Source organism: Apus apus, chromosome 4 (assembly GCF_020740795.1).
Source record: "Apus apus isolate bApuApu2 chromosome 4, bApuApu2.pri.cur, whole genome shotgun sequence".
NCBI lineage: Eukaryota > Metazoa > Chordata > Aves > Apodiformes > Apodidae > Apus > Apus apus.
In genome coordinates this window covers 3,207,478-3,230,402 of record NC_067285.1, presented here as the reverse complement: position 1 = coordinate 3,230,402, position 22,925 = coordinate 3,207,478, and the positions used below count along the sequence as shown (strand labels likewise).

General features: G+C 40.3%; 1 protein-coding gene across 1 annotated transcript in view; it reads right to left on the bottom strand.

Moving 5' to 3' along the window:
- Positions 1 to 4,131: 4,131 nt before the first annotated feature.
- The window catches only part of ADAM12 (ADAM metallopeptidase domain 12), a 183,370-nt gene continuing 164,576 nt past the window's right edge, over positions 4,132 to 22,925 (bottom strand). The window contains exons 17-23 of the mRNA XM_051618022.1: positions 19,907 to 19,984; positions 17,375 to 17,483; positions 14,151 to 14,286; positions 13,404 to 13,512; positions 12,669 to 12,851; positions 7,673 to 7,800; positions 4,132 to 5,504 (exon numbers count right to left, since the gene is read on the bottom strand). Coding sequence (XP_051473982.1) covers positions 5,441 to 5,504; positions 7,673 to 7,800; positions 12,669 to 12,851; positions 13,404 to 13,512; positions 14,151 to 14,286; positions 17,375 to 17,483; positions 19,907 to 19,984 — 807 coding nt within the window. The 3' untranslated portion in view covers positions 4,132 to 5,440. The remainder of the gene's footprint in view (positions 5,505 to 7,672; positions 7,801 to 12,668; positions 12,852 to 13,403; positions 13,513 to 14,150; positions 14,287 to 17,374; positions 17,484 to 19,906; positions 19,985 to 22,925) is intronic.

Genomic DNA, 22,925 nt, shown 5'->3' with positions numbered 1-22,925 from the left:
AGTAAACAAACAAACAAAAAGAGTGTTTCTTACCTCATTAATACTTATCTTTAATTTTTCCAGGGAGATCTTTAATTTAAATCATGAGCACAGTGCTGGTGCAGCAAATTTAGTTTCATCTCTGAAGTGAAGAGCATGTTCAAGGTGTTAGGGCATCTAATATAGAAAGTATATAAAGCTACAACTAACCTGTTGTATTTAAAAAAATTAAAACCTTCAGCTTTTGGGTTTTAGAATTAGAAAATAGTTTACAACTTTAATAGCAAAACAATCTGATAGAAAAGAGCTGAGGTTTGTTTTTGGACCTGTGTGACAGTGACACGGATGGGAAGGTAAAAATGAGTTGCCACTGTTCAGTTATACTCAGGAAAAGATGCTCCTCCCTTGAAGGATGTAAACCCTTTATTTTTGCATTTGACTTAGCTTGGTATTAAATAATGCCTGAATTTACCTGAAATGATTGCATTCTTGTACGTAGGGTATTATTGTGTATTGCCTACTCTGAAAGTCTCATTGAACAAAACCTTAGTGGGAATGACAGTTTTATATCAACACATTTTTAGTAAGAGGCCATGTTGCTTGAACAGAGAAAAATGAGGGTTAATCCCTATAGGCTGGCGAGAAATATTTCTATTTTAATACAAATTGCATTAAATTTTCACAGTGGGAGGACTGCACAGAAGGTAATAGGTCACTGAACTTTGAGAACGGGGTTTAGAAATTATAAGTTAACTCATCTTTAGCACAGCTAGTATTTGATGCACATTATAGCATGAAATCTGCATAGACTAGGATTTAAAACATTGTAATTTTTAAGCACAGTGTAATTCTTTCCAGGTTTTAACATTAAATCACATAGTGCTCTCAGGTACTTGCTTTCCTTTTAAATAACCGTGTGACCTAAGGAGTTTATCTACATTCATACCCCAAACAGTCTGTAATGACACACTGTACAGTTACTCATCACTCCTATTTTATTTTATTTTGTAACAATAGCACCTTTTCAAATAAAACATATGCTTTGTATGTTTAGGTAGGCTTCCTTAAAGTGTTTTTTAAAAAAATGTCCTTCTCTTAGTTTGTTTAAAATCATAGGAAATGCTTGCAATGTTACAGGTTTTTGTTACATATATAAAAGCATTCTAGTGTTGATGCTAGTTGTGCCAAAAAGTTGTGTACTACTTGAAGGATATACATTTAGACACACAGTATCTCAGAATCCCAGACTGGTTTGGGTTGGAAGGGACCTTAAAGATCACCTAGTTCCAACCCCTCTGCATGGGCAGGGACACCTCCCACCAGCCCAGGTTGCTCCAAGCCCCATCCAACCTGCCCTTCAACACTGCCAGGGATGGGGCAGCCACAGCTTCCCTGGGCAACCTGGGCCAGGGTCTCACCACCCTCACAGGGAAGAATTTCCTCCTAATATCTAACCTAAATCTACCCTCTTCCAGTTCAAAACCATTACCTCCTGTTCTCTCACTACGAGCCCTTGTCAAAAGGCCCTCCCCAGCTTTCCTGTAAAATAGTAATGCATTAAAAATTATATTTTCATTTGTACAGACACCCAATACTTGCATATTGCTTAAAAAAAGAAAAAAGAAAAAGAAAAAGAAAAAAGAAAGAGGGGAATGGAAAAGAAACATTGTCATGCTGAAGATGTTGGCTATTCAATTTATGAATTAAATGAATTCCAGGAGTTCAGAACTTTGTCTCAATCTGCTCTGCTTTTTAAGTGCTTCTCTCTTAGTGGGTTTCTGTGGAAAGGTGCAGCTGCTCTGCTGTATGGGGCACCTTTCTCTTTTGGCAGTGTGTGGTGTGGGCATCTGGGAGGATGGGCTGTGTGCAGGAGTCTTGGTATTACTGAGGTTAGAAAATTGTATTTTGGAGAATGTTTGTAAGATAAAGAATGAATTTGTTTTCTGCTACATGTTAAAAAATGATTAAATTTTTAAAAATCCTGTTATTTGATTGGAAGTTAACATGTACTCAAATGACCAGCAGAAATCAGAATTGAAACTAAGAAAAAACTTATGGGTCTATTTATTTTTTGATGAAAAAAAAAAATCTATCAAAATATACCACTAAATTAAAAATAATCTTGCTACTCTGATAATTGATAGCTATTTAAAAAAACAAACAAACAACTAGGAATATGAAAACCAAGAGATTTAATGGGGAGAAAGAGGGCAAAGCTGCAATTCTCTTTGTTGTTTACTGCATATTTATTCTTTTTTTTTTGGATTATGCTTTATACTTGCTGTTCCACTGATGAGCATCCTAACAGCATTGCCATATAGTGCCTTGGGAAGAGCACAGACTTTTCTTGCCTCTGGAAAAGGAACTTCTCTGGATCAGTCTCATGTGGAACAGGTAGGAGGCTGAAATATGTGTGTGTGGGGGAGGAGAAGCTGAAAAGGCAGAGAAGAGGATTTAAAGGATGCTGGATCATAATTTTTAAAGGTGGTTTAAAAGCTGAAGTTTGTTGAGCATAGAGGTAGAGGAATATATTATGGCAGGACTTAAATCTGTACTAAAACTCTTCTTTGTAAGCAAATGTTGAAGTTCACATCCTGGTCCATAGTGATTTATTTGCTTACACTGGCTTGAAGGATGTAAACCCATTCAATCTGGTTTTCACAATGGAATGTTACATGACATCTGCATGTCTAATCAGAATGACACTAATTTGCTGTGAAACAAATCCCACAGCCAGCTACTACTCACATCTCATGGAAGAAAAAAATTACACCAGAACAAAAATAAACACTTGATAGCTTGGGGTGTTTAAAATTTTTATTCCCCCACCCCCCCCCTTCTAAAAAGCTACAGATCCTTTTCTGCCTGTAGTATTTTGTATTTGACCATATATCTAAAAATATTTTTGCATAGCTGTTACCTGGAAGGATTCCAGATTTTATTATTGTTGTACCTACTTGTCTGTTTTGCTATGAATAAAAATCAGCTTGTATTAAGCCAGTAACTGCCTTGTGCTAGTTTAAAGAGGTGGTAGTTGTTGTTTTAGGAGGTCTTTGGGTTTGTTTGCCCTTGTTTCAGATAGGGAATGATGGTTTTTTTTGTTTTCTTCAAAATCTCTAGCTTTAGCCATGTCTAACATAAGCCAGTAACTCTGCTAGATTCTAAGTAGATGTTACTGTGTGCCCTGAGCTGTGACTGCAATCCATCTCACTGCTACATGGGCTTCAGCTGCTCGGAATATTAACACTTAAGACTGTTAATAAATCTGACATATACTTTTTCTGCTTAGTAATCTGCTTAGTTCACAGCTTAAGTATTTTTTTCCCCCTGGATTTCACACTCGCTCTCAATTAATTGTTAAGGACAGTAAAAGGTATTAGATTATTGATGTCCATGGCCTCTAGGCTCCTGCTGTCCAGCTGCAGAAGCCACAACTGTCATCTCATCCAGAAGAGAGGGTGGACTTTTCCTTTGTCAGCAACAGCAGATGTGACATCAGGCAGCTGTGTTGATGCTTGGGCTGTTCATCAGCTCAGGGCCACACCAACGCTCACCTGTGGGGCTCTTTGAGGGCCACAAACCAGTGAGATCAGACAGGCATTTCTGTCTTAGCAATTCAGATATTAGAGCTGCTGATGCAAATGTAATACTAATTTTCAGTCATTTCATTTCTTCTTCTTCTTTCACTATGTCCAGGTTAATCTTATGATTTTTCAGGAGACATTTTGACACAGCGTGATGACTTGTTAGTCTAAAAATGAGAGCATTCAAACATATGAACTAAGATCATGTCTCTACTTCAAATAGAGACATCCCCCACAGCCCCCCATTTTAGTGATAAAGCTGCTCTTGACAGGAGGAAGTTCATGTTTTAAATATAAAAGATCTAAAATACCTGAAAAGCATCATTTTGCTTTCAATTGCATTGCCAAGCCTAGTTTTTAATCCATATGCTGGTGTTGCTATCAGGGTTGGTCTAAGAGTTTACATGCTTTAAAAAGCTTTTACTAGTGATTTGGTTTCCTCCTCAGCAGCAAACTAAACTATGGTTAATTTTGGTTGATTTAGTTTCTCCATAACCATGACTGCTGCATTGCTACAGCGGGGATTAACTGGGAAAAATGAAATACAATGACACTTACTGAAATGAGATCCAAGTTTCTATCAATGCTTTTATTTTTGCTTAAAGAAACAAAAAGTACAAGCAATGAGGAAACTAACCTATATGAGGAAAATAGTTCCTTCTCCCTCTGTTTCAACTGATATTTGGAAATTGTTTGTTATTACAGCACAGGTGAAACAACTGAATTCAGCAGTGCGACCAAGAGGGTGCAGAAGAGCTCAGATGTAATGCTACCTAGTAGTAAAGAGATTATTTTTTTTTTCCCATGTCATAGGATAACCAAAGGTTATGTCTTAAAAGATGCATTTTTGATTGGAAAATTAAGAAACCCAGAACAATGTTTTCAACGTTAAATACAAAACAGTAGTAAATATGCAAAATACAGTTGACAAGCAGAGCGATGAGGCAAGAGAAATAAGAATAATATTTGATTCTTAAAATGCAATTATTTGTAATGCTGGGCTTCCCCCCACCCCCCTGCCTGTAGTGTCTTGTCAGTCTCATCCAGACAGCTAGGCAATACAGGGAGATTGTAAAACCTTACACAGTATCATTTAATTTAATTACCAAAGCACCAAACAGGCAATAAACATTGGAGGCCTGCTATCTGCACTGGAATGTACTAACCATATTGTGTTTGAGGAAAATGAGGTTAAAAACAGTACAGTTTTATGATTATACAGTACTTCTTCAGTAAGAGAACTTGTCCAATGGGAAAACATCCTCTTTCAGCACAGATTTCTTGCAGATTTCAAACAGTAAGGTGAAAACTGAAGTTACAGTACAGCTGCAAACACTGAGTGATACTTTGGTTAAATACATGTTTTGCTTCTATGTGCAGAGATTGTGCATTTCAACATCTTCCAGAAGAGATTATTATTTTTTTTTTTTACCCTGACATATTTCTTCAAAACTTTGTTATGAACCATTGAGATGGAGTTGTTTATACATTTGATTTATCCATCAGCACTCCTTAAAGAAGAGATCAAAACTATACATAGGACCAATAGAGCAGAATTATTCAAGTTCAATGAAATATTACAAAAAAAAGGATTCCTTTTTAGGAAAACTCAGCTATGGTAAAAATATCTACTACAGTGCACTGCACTGTAATAAATATTCAACATAAATTAATAATTTACAAGTACCTGAGCAAGTATACAGAGCACCATAGCACAGCACAGCACCAAAGGCAGTAGCTCAGAATTCTTAAAAAGAATGCTGTTTTAAACATTAAAAATTCTAAGTATTGTCATAAAAATGAACTCCAGCTGGAGTTTAAAGATAGTGCAAACTTCTGTCTTCACTTTTTAAAATTAAGGTGTGAGATTTTTCTGGTCATTTCACATCAGCAGCGTTGCTGGGCCTGGACACCTGTGGTGGATGCTTAGGAGCAGGTCTGCTGGAACAAAAAGAAAACAGCAAATTGTTACTGAAGTTTCTTGTTAGTTCTTACTGCCAGCATCATGCTTGAGGCTTGAAGGTGAATGGTGAAAGCTCTGAGAGTTATCCCATGTTAACTTCAGACATGTAGTGGGACTCTCACACTGGGAGGAGACCAGCTGTGGCCCTGCACACAGAATGGTGCCACTTTGCACAGCAGCAGTGGCACCAGCAGCCTCCTTTTTCAGTGCAGGTTTTCATTGCTGCCTGGCTGGTGAGATAAGCCAGCTCAGTGTTTCAGGTGATGTTCTCTAAACTCTTCCTTTGTGTGCTCAACAACTTTGTGCAAAAATGCTCCCTCTTGTTTTAGAGTAACAGCTGGATTCCAGAGGCTGTAGCAGTCAGCCTGACATGTTGTTACTTGCAGAGTATCTTACTAGAATGGACAGCCAGGAGCTTAACCCCAGTTCACTCTTGCTTTGAACTATTAGGAAACTAACTTGATTCCATTTTTAATTTTTCTGAGCAATTAACTGCTTCACTAGTAGAATTCCTGCAGCTTAAACTACTTTTATCTTCCTTGGAGCTCACTTTTTATTCATAGGAAACTGAAGAATATCAGGTAAGAAAAAAATATTGACTATGCCCATTATAACATCATTATTTCACTACTAGATTATTGTTTTTCAACATCCTTTTTTTTTGAAGTGTGAAATTTCTGTGCTTTCTGAATGCTTTGGGTATTATTTTCAGAGGATAAAAACTGATGCTCCATTGTGAAATGTGTGAATGGAAAAAACTGCTTTCATTGGTGGCTGATCTTGACAGCTTTCAGTTCTCAGCCTAATTCTGTAGGTGATCTGAGTAGGAAATATTTTTCTGCTTTGTCTCTTTTGAAGTTGGCGCATATTAACTCCTTCCTTTTGCAAGGAATTGTATTTATTGGGCAGGTTTTGTAAATATAGGGTCAGATGTTTAGAGTCAGACCTTCATCTGTAGTAAAAATTCTCATGCTTCTGTGGTGAGTTCTTTAAAATACGACTGCAATGCATGCTCTGTTGGAGCTGCGTTTGACAGCTGTACGAGTTCTTCAGCTGCCAAAAATATCTGGGTATTGGTTGTACCCTTCCTGCTCTCACTGGGGGACTTGCAGCTCCCAGTGCAAAGCATGTGTTTATTCTGAATGCAGTTCCTAATGCAGGGGAGGCAATTAGCAAATGACCTTCAAGGCAAGGTCCTTCCTTTAGGCAACTGCTCTCTCTTACATGGCCACTCATTGGCAATTTTATGTATGTGGAGGTAATTTCATCTTCACACCTATACAGATGAGCATGTATCAAATTTGGGTTCTCAAAGGCTGCCAAGTGACTCTTTTTTCAGGAAGCATGATTTTATTTATTATTTATTTTTTTTTCATCTTTAGTGTTTCAGCTCTGGAAGTGTCCTCTAATGCAGAGATTCATGTTTGAATGCTGCTAAAGGACAGGTCTGAGATTGTGTTTGGTAGTAAGAGTTGTGTAGCCTAGAATAGCAGAATCACTGAATAGTAATGGTTGGAAAGTATCTGTGAGATCAGAGTCCAACCATCAGCACAAAAAACCTCAACCAAATGCAACCAACCACACACACTCCCCAGAAAAATCCCCACGAAACCCCCCACAATATTGGCCACTAGAGCATGTCCTGAAGTGCCACATCTACACATTTCTTGAAACCTCAAAAGGATGGTGACTCCACCACCTCCCTGGGCAGGCTGTTCCAGTGCCTGACCACTCTTTCAGTTTAGAAATTCTTCCTAAACTTGAGGGAAGATTGAAATTAATGTTCTCTGCTTTTAGACTTAGGAGAAGTTCCTTGGGTTGCCCAGGGAAGCTGTGGCTGCCCCATCCCTGGCAGTGTTGAAGGGCAGGTTGGATGGGGCTTGGAGCAGCCTGGGCTGCTGGGAGGTGTCCCTGCCCATGGATGATCTTTAAGGTCGCTTCCAACCCAAACCAGTCTGGGATTCTGTGATACAATCCCAGTAGGAATGGGTGTGATACTGCCTCTTTTATATAAACAAACAGTGGTTGTGTAGCTCTCAGTAAGTTACAGCAGAGCTCAGTTACTCACAGCAGATCCACTCAAAGACATTTTAGAGCTGTCACGGAAGGCAGGGCTAGAAATCAAGGTCTTGTGATCAGAACTAACCTGAGGGGAGCAAAGTAAGGCAGAGGTTTTGTGTGCCCAGGTCCTGGGGTGCAGGCCCCGTGGCAGCGCCCCTTGGTCAGAGGGTCGGCTGGAAGAGGCTTCTGAGGAGGGTTTGGCTTGTGGGGCTCCTGTGATAAAACATAAGGTTGTGTTAGTCTTTGGAATGGGCAGAACATTCTTGACACAGCAACAACTGAGCTAAATTGAAGTTCAGAACAGTTGTGACCAGATATATTTAAACGAGGAAGCCATAACTTGTAATAAACAGGGGTTTGTATTTTTAACCACTTCTAATGCTATATTTTGATGGTTTAATTTCTTTTGATTCTTTACTCTAGAAATACTGGCTGCATCTATTCTGGGGTTGAGGATTAACTGGTGGTAAATGGAAAAAAAAACAACCAGCATAGATCGAATATATAAAACTGCAGAAGCAGTTACATAAAAAAAATAGAAATACTAGAAATGACTTTAAAATGCAAATTCAGATGACCAGAGAAACAAACTGCTCAAGTCCAGTTTGAATTGGTAGCATCTGTGGAATTTTTTTTGAGCTGCTGCTGTGCTGTCTTTCTGTGGCATTAAATGACTCATTAATAAAGAACAGAAGTCATCTGCTGTCAGGCATGAGCTAATGTCTCTTCTGTGTGGTCCTTGAAGCCCTGCAAACATGGTAACATGTCTATTTGTGGTCTTCATTATGAGGAACTGGGTTAGATTAAGGAATTTGCTCAGGGCACACAAAAACTCTCCAGTTTATCAAAAAAAAACCGAAGGTCTGAAGAGCTTAAGATCTGGTAAGGATGAATGAACAAAAAGAAAGGAGAACTGTCCTTTATTTGTTTGTGTTTATTAGTTGTGTCCTAAGTCTTATCACCACCTGCAACACCTGGTCAGGAAGGGTTGGCTTTCTAAGCAGCTCAGTTGCTTTTTTACCCCTTTTTGCAGGGCAAGGTGGCTGGAATGGCTGATCCATGTGTGCTGAGCTACAACAGCTCTTCAGCTGTGGAGTGAGCATCTTCTCATGGCTGAGCATTAAGGTAATCTTTGCTGCCTAAGCCAAACTAATCCTTTAGGCCTTCTTATTCCAGAAGTAACATCCATGTGAGGAAGTTTCAACAAAACAGGGATCATGCTATAAATGGGCAGAGAAGCCCAACACCTGATTGATTCCTTCCTTCCTTCCTTCCTTCCTTCCTTCCTTCCTTCCTTCCTTCCTTCCTTCCTTCCTTCCTTCCTTCCTTCCTTCCTTCCTTCCTTCCTTCCTTCCTTCCTTCCTTCCTTCCTTCCTTCCTTCCTTCCTTCCTTCCTTCCTTCCTTCCTTCCTTCCTTCCTTCCTTCCTTCCTTCCTTCCTTCCTTCCTTCCTTCCCAGGGCTTGTAAAAATGTTGTCCCTGAGTTAACAGCTTTGAGGGGGGAAGCAGCAAAGTGGCTTGTCAGAAAGTGTAATGTGGCAAGCTGGTAAGAAAGAGTAAAAGAAGGGAAAAGAATTCAGATAATAATGGAAATGGAGGATGTGTAATGGCTGAGATGAAAAATGGAGGAACAGATCACAGAAAAGAGATGTCAGCAGAGGAAAATGCCACCATGCAAACATACATCCTTAGAAGCAGAGGAAAAAAAATACTTGAAGAAATAAATCCCATCCCCAAAACTGATTTCAGGATGGTCTTTTATATTCTTTGTGTGCCTCAGGAGGATCTGAACTGATAATGCATTGTGTGTGAACATGTGTGGAAACTTGCTGTAGCCTTTGATGTCCTGGCAAGTCCCTAGCACAGTTCATAGCACCACCATGGCTGGGCTTCCCTGCTTCATCTCTCCCATCTCTTCTTTTTCCCCTGCAGAGCTTTAGCTCTTCAATAGAAAGAGTTAGTGGATGGATTTCTTTGTCCAGTTTTATTTCAACACCTTAGCATTTAATGCATTCTGTCTCTGTTTGGGGAAGTGTTTTAAATATTGTCATGATCTCTTTTTACAGCTCTGCTAGAAAGGAAAACCAGCATTCTCATTTTGAGCAGCTACAAAGACATCAAGTGCATGAAGCTTTAGTTTGTTTCACTGGTAGATTTTTTAAAGCAGCAGCTGGAAGAAGGTTCTTGCATGGAAGGCACTGGGTGAGAGGAGGTGTCTTCCTCAGTTTGTCAGGGTGGGAACTTAATTTGTCTTATCCCTGTGTCCAAAGCCAGTCTGAAGTGACACAGGAGGGGTATTAACAAGAATAACTGTGGCACAACAAGAAGGCAAACCCAGTTCAGTTTTACTAGGGGAACAGTAAAACATACCAGGCTATGTTTCCTGTAATTAGGATGACCTGTAAAATATGAGATATATTTTGGTAATAAGATGATGGCAGTATCAGAGGCAGCAGCTGAATGCTCACAGAAACAAAACCAACTAGAAGTAATTACATGGGGATGCATCAGAAAGAAGAAAAATCTGTTTATCAGTCAGAAGATTGTTAATATTAAACTTGGCAACAGTCCATTTGGTAAGTGGTTTTTTCGTGGGGTTTTGTGTTGTTGGTGTTTTGTTGTTTTTTTTTTTATTTATTTATTTTACTATTATATAGCAGAATAATAATCCATTCATTGCTGTCTCAACAGCCACTAGAGGGGAAAAGAGTCATGTTAGAGTCTACTTGGTATGTTGTGCCTTAGCTGGAAGCCCAGAGGCAGCAGGGAAGTAGCTGATGGTTAAATACACTTCTGAGAAGAAAGAAGCAGAGGAGGCAGCTGTGGAGCCACAGAAGCACTGAATGGTTTCAGATACTCTTCTTCAGCCCTGCACTGCAGCACTGAGCATCTGGATGATATTATGAATGCAGCCATGATTTTTAAAGTGCTTCCCTTTAATGACCTGATGGATGCACTTCCAAGAGAGTGCTGAAGCAAAACATTAAGTAGTATCTGTATAAACTAGATCAAAACTACACTCAAGTTAATTTACTTCATCTAAGCTTTGAGGGAGTGAAATTGTTAACTTCAGAAGAAAAGATTTTCCTTCCCATGCAGTGTTTTCTGTGTCCCTAGGATATAAAAAGTAGCTATTTCTGACAATCCTGGATTGATGTTCTCAACATCATTTTGAAAGAGGCCACTCCTGCTTCTTCATTAGGTTGCCTTGAGTTGATCCCCTGTTTGTTCTACTTCTGCTTCTTGCAGCAACTGAGAATCGAAAGCAGTGATGTTTTGCTTGATGGAGTAATGGTCACAATTAAATTGAGCTGCTAAACTGAAAAGCTTTTTGGCAGTTTCAGCTCTGACAGTCCTTGGTAATGATGGTACTAGAGATCTGCTGCTTTACCTCGCACTTTGTTTGGGATTTGAGGTGAAGGGCACTTAGGACATGATTTGTAGCTGTGCGTGGGGCTGCTTTGATGTGCAACAACAGGCTGGGGCAGATACAGATGCACCATCAGAACGAGAAATGGTTACTTTTTCTTGGAAAGCCTTTCCTCCCTCTGTCTTCTGCTAGCAGAAGGCAGTGTTAGCGTGTAAGTCGCTAGGTAAGAAGAAATAGGAGAGATTTCTTTCTTTTTTTAAAGGAACCATTTGATTAAGAAACAGAAAAGCACTTGTACTTAAAATCTTAACCTTGATCACAGTGAAATATGCCAAATATTTTAGGGAATACAAGAAAATAAACAAGAAAACCCTTGGAGCTAAAGACAAAAGCAACACAAACAGTACTTCAGATTTCCTGTGAAATTGGTTTTGGAAAGAATCAGTGTTTCCCATTGCCCTGAGATGGAAAATAAATTACTAGTAGCAAGGTGGAAAAGGGTAGAAGAAAAAGCTTAAATACTTCGAGAGTGATTAATAAACTGGCCACACTTGGACAAGTTGCTCTAGCTAGTGTGATTCCCTGCTCAGACTTAGACAAGATTAAAACTAGACACACTTTTTCTGCTGTCATAACTTGTGGCCATGGCAGCTCAGCACTGTCTCATCCCTTTTTGTTTCTTTGCTCTTTCTACAGCTGCTTTTCAAGGCATTGCACTTCAGTGACTGTTTCTCACAGCCATGTCCTCCTACGAATCCCTGGGAAGGTGTCCTGGAGCAGCTCACAGGGTTGCTGCAGGAAGGAGGAGCTCCATCCTTGGACATCCTAGTTAGGTTACAGGTAGGGACAGTCACTCAAGACACAGCTATTTGAGTAGGGATTTGCAGTATGTGCCTCCAACCCAATGTGATACTCATTTAAGATAGCTCAGTGACAAGGACATTCACTTCATTTTAATGTTGTACTTTATCCAGAATAGCACCATGTCTACAATACAGAAGTAGCTGGGTGCCCGATTCCTTTGCTTAGACACAGTCACACTACAAATCCAACCAAAAGAGAGCAGCCAGTGACAAGAAGAAGGACAATTTAATACAGACAACTGCACAGACAGTTTCATCTGCCCTGAACATTGCCTTGAGATGCATCTTGTTACAACAAAAAGGCTACCAGCTCTATTTAAGCATTGTATAAGTACTTTCACATGAAATAGTGCAGGTAATTACAAGTCTGCTTTTCATGTCTGTGCTCTTGAAAAAAAGAAATGCAATCCATACAGCCCTCAGCAGAACAGAGCACATCAGGCTAATGTACCTTTTGCTCTCTCTCAAGACATCTGCAGCCTGACATCCTAAACTCTATCACTGTACTTGACACCTTGCTAACTACAATTTCCCGTCTGGTTGGGCACAACGAGCCTGTGTTTGCCTCTCATATGGAGCTTTTTTATACTGTTGTGCCTGTGATCCTCATGTTTAAGATCACAGCCTTGGCTGGCATAAACCAAAATAACCCTCACGAGCAAAATGGGAACTTAAAATATCTTTATGAAATGATCTACACCCCATTTCTAAACTCATACAAAATATAAAGGAAACACTGTTGGAAAGGGCCAGTGTGAAGGATGAGAAAAGACTTCATTTGTATTCACCACATGGAGATACACACTGAATATTAAACAGAAGAGAAGCTAAATGAAAATTCATGGTCACCTGGGTGAACCTCAGCAAAGGGTTGGCTGGCAAGGGTCTTTCAGGCACTGCTTCATGACATGGCAGCTGGGGAAGGGGTGGTAGGACTCGCTGGGGTGTTTTCAATTGTGGCAGATCGTGTGTCTTCACAGGATTACTGATGTCAATGATCTGATATGGCAGAGGTCTCCTTGGAGCATCTCTCTGTGAAAACACCCCCAGCCCCAGGTTAATTGCAGACTTTGAGAGCTGACATAGGTATTACTACTATAAAACCTGTGTTATTCACTTGCTTTTCTCTTCTGCTCTGCTTTCATCTACCTTCAACACCTCTGCAACCAGAGAAGCAGTTAACAGGTTCCAGAGTCCTACTCAGGCACCAGTCCTTCACTGTTCAGGTGCAGTGTTCTGGGGTAAGCTGGCTGGCTCTACCCCAGAGACTAAGCTGTTTCTTTCCTGCACTTGGTGTCTCCACCTGTCTAAAACTTAGAAGCTATACATGGCTTTTGAAACCTGTATCAACTCCCATTTTACGTATTGTTGGTTCTAGGTGGTACTAATCACAGAATCATCAGAGCTGGAAGGGACCTCTAGAGATCCTCTAGTCCAACCCCTGTGCTAAAGCAGGATTGCCTAGATCACATACTAAGATCATGTAATGATTGTGTTATAAAAAAATTACTTAAAGTAGATCCAAAATACATAATATGGGTTTTTTCCTTTATTTTTACTTTTATTAACTATTTAGGGACTCACTTTTTGTATGTTTGCATTTTGTGGCTTCATGATGAGGCTTTTACTGAGAGATGTGGTATGAACACGATTAGGCTCTGACGAACTGGAAGGCCTTGCTGGGCTCACAGACCTGCAACACAAACAGATATTTACTGAACACAACACTCTGCTTTATAACATATTTTTTTTAAACAGTTACCTCTTTTCATAATGAGATTTTGCAAGGACTTTCTGACTTTTTATAGTAAACAAGGAAAGTAAAAATTGTCTAGCGCTCCTGCAAGAATAAAAATAAATATTGATTTTTTTGGAAACCAGTAGTCTGTTAAATTAGCTTCTGCAATCTGTGGAAATGCAGCTTTGTAACACCCTAGAGACTATTCTAATGAATCCAGCATTTAAACAGTAATGACCTCAAATATGAAAGTTTCAGCTCACTTGACCGACTTTAGATAAAAGGCCACGCAATGTAATGGAACTATTTCAAGCAATTGAAAATAGAGGCAAAACTTCCTTCACTACGACTTCTTTTTTGTTACAAAAGAGGTATATAGTCAACCTGCAACTGTCATTATTTACTGACAATCAATAATGTTAAACTCAATGAGGAAAACCACCTCTGTTAATACTTGAGAGTATTTTTGTTAAGGCTGGTTCTTCCTGACATATTCACACCGTTTTGTGATGAATGTTGAGGTGGGAGCTGCCATGTTAACAGCTACTTTCTACTGATACCTATAAGAGTAAAATTAGGGAAAATGATCATACCTTAGTTTCTCTATTGTTGTCTTTTTGCTTGTAAACAACCATTTCATGAAAGTTTTCCTTTTCAGATACATGATTGCTCCAGCAACGATAAGGCACAGAATGGTTATCAACACTCCTATGGTTAAACTCTTGTTATCTGCAACAAATCACATGGAGTTAACTTCTACCAGGAGCCACCCTGAAGTGTGTTATGTGGATGGAGCAAGACATTGCTGCCTGGCTTGGCTTTCTAACTGCAATGCAGGTACAGTGAATAAACTGTGAATGAAAGACTCAGAAGCTCTTTATTCCTTCTAGCCTGATGATTGAATTTTGATCTGTTTTAAAGTTATTTCTTTAACATGAGGGAAAAAAAATGGTTAAAATATGAAGCTGTAGGTGCCTTCCAGCTGAGCTATTCTATTCTGTCTGGGTCCAAATAAAAGCTGTGTAGATGTGGTGCTGAGGGATAGGGGTTCTTGGGGTCCTTGGCAGTGCTGGGTTAGTGGTTGGACTTGATCTTGAAGATCTTTTCTAACCAAAATGGTTCAAGGTTTCTATGATCATTGTGTTCTCTTTGCACCTGTGCTCAGGTCCTGAACCCATGTCTCTAGCAGTGCCCATTGGCACCTTCTTCATGGGCTGCCTGCTGTCAGGGTGGGAGGGATACAGAGGCTGAGAGGGAGAGAAAACAGAGAAGCACCTGGATCAAGGTTTGGGTCAAATGCAAGCTTGTAAATATTGTCCCTCAAATACAAGCAGTAGCCCTAGTGCCTTTATAAATAGATCTGAGGGGTTTTCCTGTGCTTTAACACTGGGCAAACAGGCTGAAATCTGTGTGACACCAGTGTAGCCCTGATGGCTTTCAAGTTGAAACTGGAGGGGAGCAAAGAGCTGAAGGAAGGCCCTCAGCCAGGATGTTGCGTGGGATGCTCCTAGAGAGATGCTCTGCTTAGCCAGGGCTGCTGCCTTCTGTACTTGTTCCAGTTTTTAGAGTGCTTTAGGCTGCTTTAAATTCCTTGCTAGGACCTAAGTGAGGCACAACAGTGAGCTGAACCCTGACCAGACAACTGGCAGCTGTTTTTAGGAAGAGGTAAGCAGCAGCTCTGATTTGTGCTGTGATCATTGCCTGTAGGAGAGGCTGCTGCAATTCTTCAGGGCTGCTGACCTAAAAAATACACACCCCTGCAGTAGGAGAAACATCTTTACTCTGGTAACCTATCATCACTGGCTCAGTTTTATCCTGATGGATTTCTAGCCAGCCTGCTCTCCTCTTCTGGCCTCAGTTTCCTGGGGTGCTGGTGAACAGGCAGGAACCCTGAACAAACGACATGTGGGGCTTGATGGGGCATGAACTGCTGTGCTTTTTACCTTCTGGCACTGCAGAGTAATACATCCCTAACCATCTCTGAAAGATGACTAAAATTAATAAGCTAAGATTACACAATTTAAATTAATTAACTTCTCTACCTAACAATTAAATATTTAAGGCTTCCTTGTAAGAAAAATACAGAGTGTCAAACACACAGGTTTATTCTAAGTCAGCTGGGTAAAATCAGTTAGTAAATACTAATGAGACCATGCTCTTTGTTTGACTAAGATGAAAGTGTTTTATGGAGCTAATCCTTCTGTAATTTGATTTAGAGACGTGCAAAATACTCAGATCATAATCCAAACCACCCCATCAAGTGTTCATGTATAAATCCAAATGTCAGCAATAGAAAATTAGGTCCTCTAGCAATTTCCATGTTTGTTTATTCCCAGTAGTATTAAATGTAGCATTTTTTTTTTGAGAAAAATGGGAAACCACCACACTCTATTAAATTATTCTTAAAACAATTTTCTGTTAAATTGAAGAGCTAGCTTCCAAAACACAAAATGCAAGAATTTTCCAAGTTAGCCTATATTTGTCTTCTCCAGTTAACATTGTCTATGCAGCACATTATTATAATGTATTTTTTAGTTCCCTAGGTACTTAGCTTTTAGGTCAGCTGAAAAGGACAATAATGCTTTAGAGCAAATCTTAGAAGAAAACATTTAACAGACAAGTAATCACACTCGTTCAGTGCCTGAGCACAGTTTCTTTGCTATCTAACCACCTGGCAGGTATTTAAAAAAAAAAAAAGCTCTTTCATCAGTGAAATAATAATAATTTGTCATGGAAATTACCATGATGTCATAAATCTAATATTACAATTCACTGCAGGATCTGGCAAGTAGAGCAAACAATCCATTTTGGGTTTGAATTATACTATTCATATGAAAACAGGCAGATCATTTTCCAGTGAGGTTTAGTTTGTATATGGGAATATGAGTAGACTGCTTGTCCTGCCTCTTACTTACTCAGACATAAATCAGAAACATCTCTGTGAAAGTCACTGAAGTTACAGTACTCTGGAGGAAAATTGGCATCTGATGAGTATCAAATCCTATAAAAGCTCACAGTGAATAGAAGTCATTCCTTCTGAGGTTGGGCAAAGTTGAAGTAAGATACTACAGCCAATGTTCTGACGACTGACCAAGGGCAAACTGAAAGGCAAGTTATAGAAAATGCCTGTCCCCTTCTACTATCATATGTGAGGGGCTTATGGTAAATGTTTGGAAGCTATCTAGGGAATGTAGTTTTAATCTGATATAGTCAGGTAGCCGCTATTTTCCACAATACAAAAGATCGTCCCTAGAGGAACAATATCAGACATATTCCTGATTTTTAATTAAGCAATATTTTTACATTTAGAATCATTGCAATATGCACTCTTCATCTGGCACCCACCTACAGCAGCAGGTTGTGTACACAATCAGGTATTTCTGCCCTGATGCACTCAGTGGAGAGCACTGGGGCTTGGTGTGTCTCAAGGTGAATCCAAGAGTACTGCAACGTTCATCTGCCATGGCAACACAACAAGCTCGAGGGTGGGAACTGGCTCCTCATCCTTGCCTTACATCAATGCCACTTCCTACTTACTGCAGTTCCTACTTACTGAGCTGCTAAACTTGACCGTGTATGTTGGAGAAAAAGAAAGGCAAAGAAAAGAACCTCCAGGACCCCTGTGCCTTTAGCTGTGCAAGAAAACCAACGCGCTTGGTTCTCCTTCACTACGTTTTCAAGATGTGTTTGGATGAAGCCTTTTGATTTCCTGACTTCTTTCTTTCCCCATCTTGCAAGCTCATTGCTTATGAGACAACACTTTGCATCTCCACTCTTTATCATGGGAACAACAGGTAAAACAGGAGCCCCTCCTGACCTGCTTGCCGAATTGGGCCGCTGTCCACGCTGCCACCGAAGCCTGGCTGGTCGCAGTGGGGGGGAGCCCAGTCTGCCTCACAGTGACAGTTCTTCTTATTGTTGCAGACCTGCAAAACAAGACAAATGGCCTCACATGGAAAGGATGACCCTGTGGGGCTGATAAGGCCTCCTAATCAGATAGTGACACATCTGGAAAGAAATAACGCTTCCAGGAGACAAGGGATGCTCGGAGGTGGCAAAGAGCAGCTCCGAGCACAAAGCACCACAGAGCAAGAGGGATCCTAAACCAGCATGATTTATCTGGCAGGGAATCACTGGAGTTGTACAAGCTGACAGCTCCAATAATATCAGGATAATCGCACACCTCTTAAGTCTTATTCTCTCTTTGCCTCCAGCAGCACCATTATCTGCTTGCTGACTTCTGTTCCTTCTGCCTTCACAGGAACAAGAGTCTCTGCTGTGAAGGCTGTAAACCTTTGTCAGCCCACTTGAACACTCCTATCCATCAAGGGCTTGCACCAGGCTGCATACTGATTCTCCCACTGCTCAGACCATAGAATCATAGAGTCACAAGAATGGTCAGAGTTGGAAGGGACCTGAAAGATCATTGAGTTCCAACCCCCCTGCATGGGCAGGGGCACCTCCCACTAGACCACCTTGCTCCAGGCCCCATCCAACCTGCCCTTGAACAGGGCATACCCTTCCGGGGGTGGGGCAGCCACAGCTTCTCTGAACAGCCTGTTCCAGTGTCTCACCACCCTCTCACTAAAGAATTCCCTCCTGATCTCTAGCCTAAATCTCTCTTCTTTCAGTTTAAAACCATTGCCCCTTGTCCTCTCACTGCAAACTCTTGTAAAAAGTCCCTCCCCCAGCTCTAGGATGAACCAGTTGCTGGCAGAACATGTGGAACGACTCAGGGTTGAGGAAACCACCCCTTTGATGTCCCACTTTCACCATCTATAAAGGTACCGTCCTCAGTGGTTTTAGTCTGAGTTATGGAACAACTGGCAAGGCTCGATTTACCAACTGCTCCCTGCAGAATAAGAGAGCTCCAAAGGACCAGCAGACCATCATTAACATCAGCCTGTTCCCACTGCACAGAGCAGGAGGAGCTGCTGGGTTTTTCTTCAGGAGATCCCACAGTCCCAAACAGCCCTCAAAAAAGGGGGCTGCTTTTTTTATTTCCTTTTGCTACCACCCAAGCAGCAGCTGCATGACTAACACAGGAGCTTAGGCCCCATGCTGTTGTGACAATACATGGTCTGAGCAAAAACAGTGTGGCAGAGGACAAAGTTGGCACAGTCACAGGTTGATGCTCAAAATGATTCTTAAGGAAAACTTCTGCACTTAGGGCTAGTTGTCAGTATGGTCCTCAATTCTGAGCTAGCACTGATCAGCACTGACCTACCACCACCATGGAGAAACCACACAGGATTAATAAATGGGTTTCTCAGTAAGACACTAGTTAGTTCACAGGAGTTTGCAAAAATGCATTTTTCTGGCAAGGTCAGCTGGCAGGCTTTCAGCAAGACTGTGCTGGCCATGTCTGCAGAGTATTACAATCATTCCCATTGCTCAGACTGGCTGTGGTCATGTAAAACACCAGGAAAAAAAAATTACTTTCAAAGACAGCTAGATCATAAAAAATTTAATTACCTAAGCTTTTTTTTTTTTTTTTAATTAAAGCTCTACAAAAATTCCCATCTACAATACCATGAGATCATTTTTTGCTACTCAGGAGTCACCAGGGGTTCTCCATCCTGCAGACATGAAGATGCCAGTCTGAGCTGATGCTCATTGCAGCCCAGCCATAAGATGCAGCACCATCAACACTGCACAGTTGCTCAAATGGGGGATGATAAAGTAAGTTAAAGGAAATGAAAATCCTTTCTTAGGGGAGGACAGAGAATTTCCAGTGGCTATTCCAATGTGGTCACCACAGCTTTTCACAGGAACAAACAGATCATCAGCAAATCAAGCTTAATAAGGCATAGCTTGATGTAATTAATATATTAATGATATAAACTAGGTTTAAAAACACTTTGATATTATTAACTCACCATGTTTTTGATCCTGCACCACTTTTATACCATGAAACTCATCAATATGGTTTTGCTTAATTTTAAAACTTTTGGAAATGCTTTTCCATTTGACTCTCATTTCAAAATCATATTTTAATGTATCTGTTTCCACACAGAAACTGTGTGTTTTGAAATGTTAATGAGAATTCTTCATGAAGGAAGGTTAGACTTAAAATTGCTTTGAAGATGACAAAATCCCTTTCTATCACAGACTGCTAATAGAGAACAAGGTAAGTATGATGAATATTTTTTTTGTTAAATAAATATAATTTCATGGCTTGCAGTACATATAAAGGCCACTGCAAATGGAAAGGCACCATTCAAAAGTGTTGCAGTGACTTTGATTGATACATTACAAACAATCTTAGATCTCAAAGCTGTTTATGTAAAACGATTTCTTGTCCACAGATTATTGACTGATCCTAAAGAAATGCTCCTGTCGTGCTTACCCCACGTCCATGGCACTTGGTTGCACATTTATGTACTCCAAAAACACTCGTGTTCTGGCACCGGCGATTAAGGCAAATCTGCAAAACAAGAGAAAAGGAGTTTTAATAGGGACCCAACAGCTGGTGCTCACCAGGCACCCTGTCCCTCTCCAGCTCCCTGCACAGCTCCTCATCCATCAGTGGTGCTTGTGGCAGTTCAAGCTTTCCCAGTGCACATGGTGCAGTGTCACGTTGACACAAAGATAAGGGATGCACTGAGCAGGACTCCTTCCTCTACCTGATCTGGCTGCATTCATACCTGCCCAGCAGGAGATGGTTCCTCCACGAAAGGTTCAGGTCCCCTCAGGGTGTAGATCAGCTGAGTTCTGTTTCCATCAAGAGCACAGGACTTGTTTGTGCTGGTACAGACCTTGGTCCCAGCTGAGGTCATTGGTGTCTATGGGCTCATCCTTGTTCTTCACCAAAACTGGGACCTTCTAAAACTTCTCCCAAGCTCAACGTTTTGTGTGTGTGTGTGTGAATCATATAAAAGTGTAATAATAAACTTAAAGGAAATGGAAACAAACAAATACCACATAAAATGTAAGAAAATGCTTTGTTTGTTTGTTTTCCAGTCATGTAAAGTTTACTCTGGAAACTGAAGTAATGCACAGTTAGTACCATCTAATAATATCATCAACCAATCAAATGACTGATGAAGTTGTCAGTAATGAGAAGTTATCCTACTCAAAATTGAAAGAAAAAAGGTATTAGGACTGGAATAACTGTTGCTATGCTGTGCTGACCAAAAGAAAAATACAAAAAACCCCATAAAAATCCCTGCACAATTTTGCTCATGTTTTAACTGCCTTTAAGCTCAGTAGTAAAAGTCAGTCACAATAATTAGCACTGAGCGGGGAATAGCATGGAAGGAGACATCAGGGAGGCTTAATCAGGGCACTTATACCCCAGGGAGAAGGAAAAATGGGAAGGAAATGAGAGTGAATTGCCATCAACATGCACACATGTAGAGAATATGGTCTGATTACAGCAGCACTCACAATTCAAACAGGCACCGTGCAGCAGCTCACAAGAATTTTGATCACATTAAAATGGCTGCATTTCAAATGGTGCATCTTCAGCTTAGAAAACTCAAGAATATTTGAATTCACATTCTTAATCCATAATACAAATGCACTAATGTCCTCAAAGTGAAACATACAATTTCAGAAGTATTAGCCTGTCTATTCTATAGTGTGCATGTGTATGATTAGATAGATTAGAAAGATTAAATACTCATTAGTAAAACATAATGGGGTGTTTGTTTTCCCAGCGTTGAATTTTCTTTGAGAAGATACTGAAGAACAGATTGACTTAGCAGAGCTGTAAAGGGTTGTTTTCCTGTAAGAGAACTGTAGTTTCACCAGGGGCACGTTTCAAACCTGTTCCCAGTGCAGTGTGATAACCCAGCACAATTCAGAAGCAGTCAGAGATTCAGGGGCTGATTTGAATTTACCACAAATTATCAAAGCACTTTGTTTTTTTCTTGTCTTGCAAGTAACCCAATAAGGGTAAGAAAACCTTCATTTCCATAGTTCTTGGAATCCTTTCCATTCCTCCCCTCTGGAAACTCAAGGCAATCTCCCATCTTTTTCTGTTCTTAAGAACAGAAAACCTAAGGATGAGGCAGCCATATGACTTTTGGACTATATTCACATCAGATAATTCACAAAGTTTGCAAAACATAATCACAAAAATCAGTTTTGCTGACTGAATATCAATGGGTTTATATTTTTCTCATAGTGCCTGCAGAGACAGATTTTCTTGGAAAGAACAAAAAGGAGCAGGGAGGTGAACTTAATGACAACTTTGCAATGCCACAGAAACTGGAAAAGTGAATTCATTGAACTCCTCAGAAATTCGTTAATGATCCTGTGATGTATTTTGCTGTATTTTGCAGGCCACCTCTAGCCAGTGTGGACAGATATTTGGGACTGTCCTCTAAAAAGTCATAGAATTCCAAACTGGTTTGGATTGGAAGGGATTGGAAGAGACCTTAGAGATCATCTAGTTCCAACCCCTCTGCATGGGCAGGGACACCTCCCACTAGACCAGGTCCACAACAATTAAAAATGAGAAAATAATTTAAAAAAAGTTCAAAATACCTCTCCACCTGCTTAATATCCCATAATATGTACATCACTGCATATTTCAGTATTTATGATGATGATCTTAATTCCATTTTAGCATGAAAATACTCTTCCCAGAGCCTTAGTAATGAGAAACTAGCACATAAATAAATGTTTTTATTTCAAAGTTCTTTTCACACCCTGATTGCATTTTTGAAAGTGAATTCAGTCTTTAGGAGATTAGTGTTTTCTCCTTTGTGCCACCTTAAATTCCCAAGACATCTAGTGATTTTTGGATGCTCTGTTCTAAAAGATGTAGTGAGAGGACAAGAGGTAATGGATCAAAACTGGAAGAGGGGAGATTTAGATTAGACATTAGGAGGAAATTGTTAAGTGTGAGGGTGGTGAGACACTGAACAGGCCGGCCAGGGAAGCTGTGGCTGCCCCATCCCTGGCAGTGTTGAAGGGCAGGTTGGATGGGGCTTGGAGCAGCCTGGGCTGGTGGGAGGTGTCCCTGCCCATGGCAGGAGGGTTGGAACTGGATGAGTTTTAGATCCCTTCCAACCCAAACCATTCTATGGTTCAACGATGATAAATATCACAGAAAAGGTCTGTAATACAGCAGTGTTTTGAAACCAATTCCTAAACCTAATATTAACCTCTAGTGGGAGGTGTCCCTGCTCATGGCAGGGGGTTTGGAACCCAATGATCTTTGAGGTTCCTTCCAACCTTAACCGTTCTATGATTGATTCTATGGTTCTATATTGCTATCCTTGATTATTAGAACATTTTTCTTCCCCACAACTATGCATTTAATAGTTTCATGGCACTGTATTTCCCCACATAAATTTTAAAACAAAAAGGAAACATGCATTTGTTACAAAAAGTCTACTTGCTTGAGCAATTTGAAT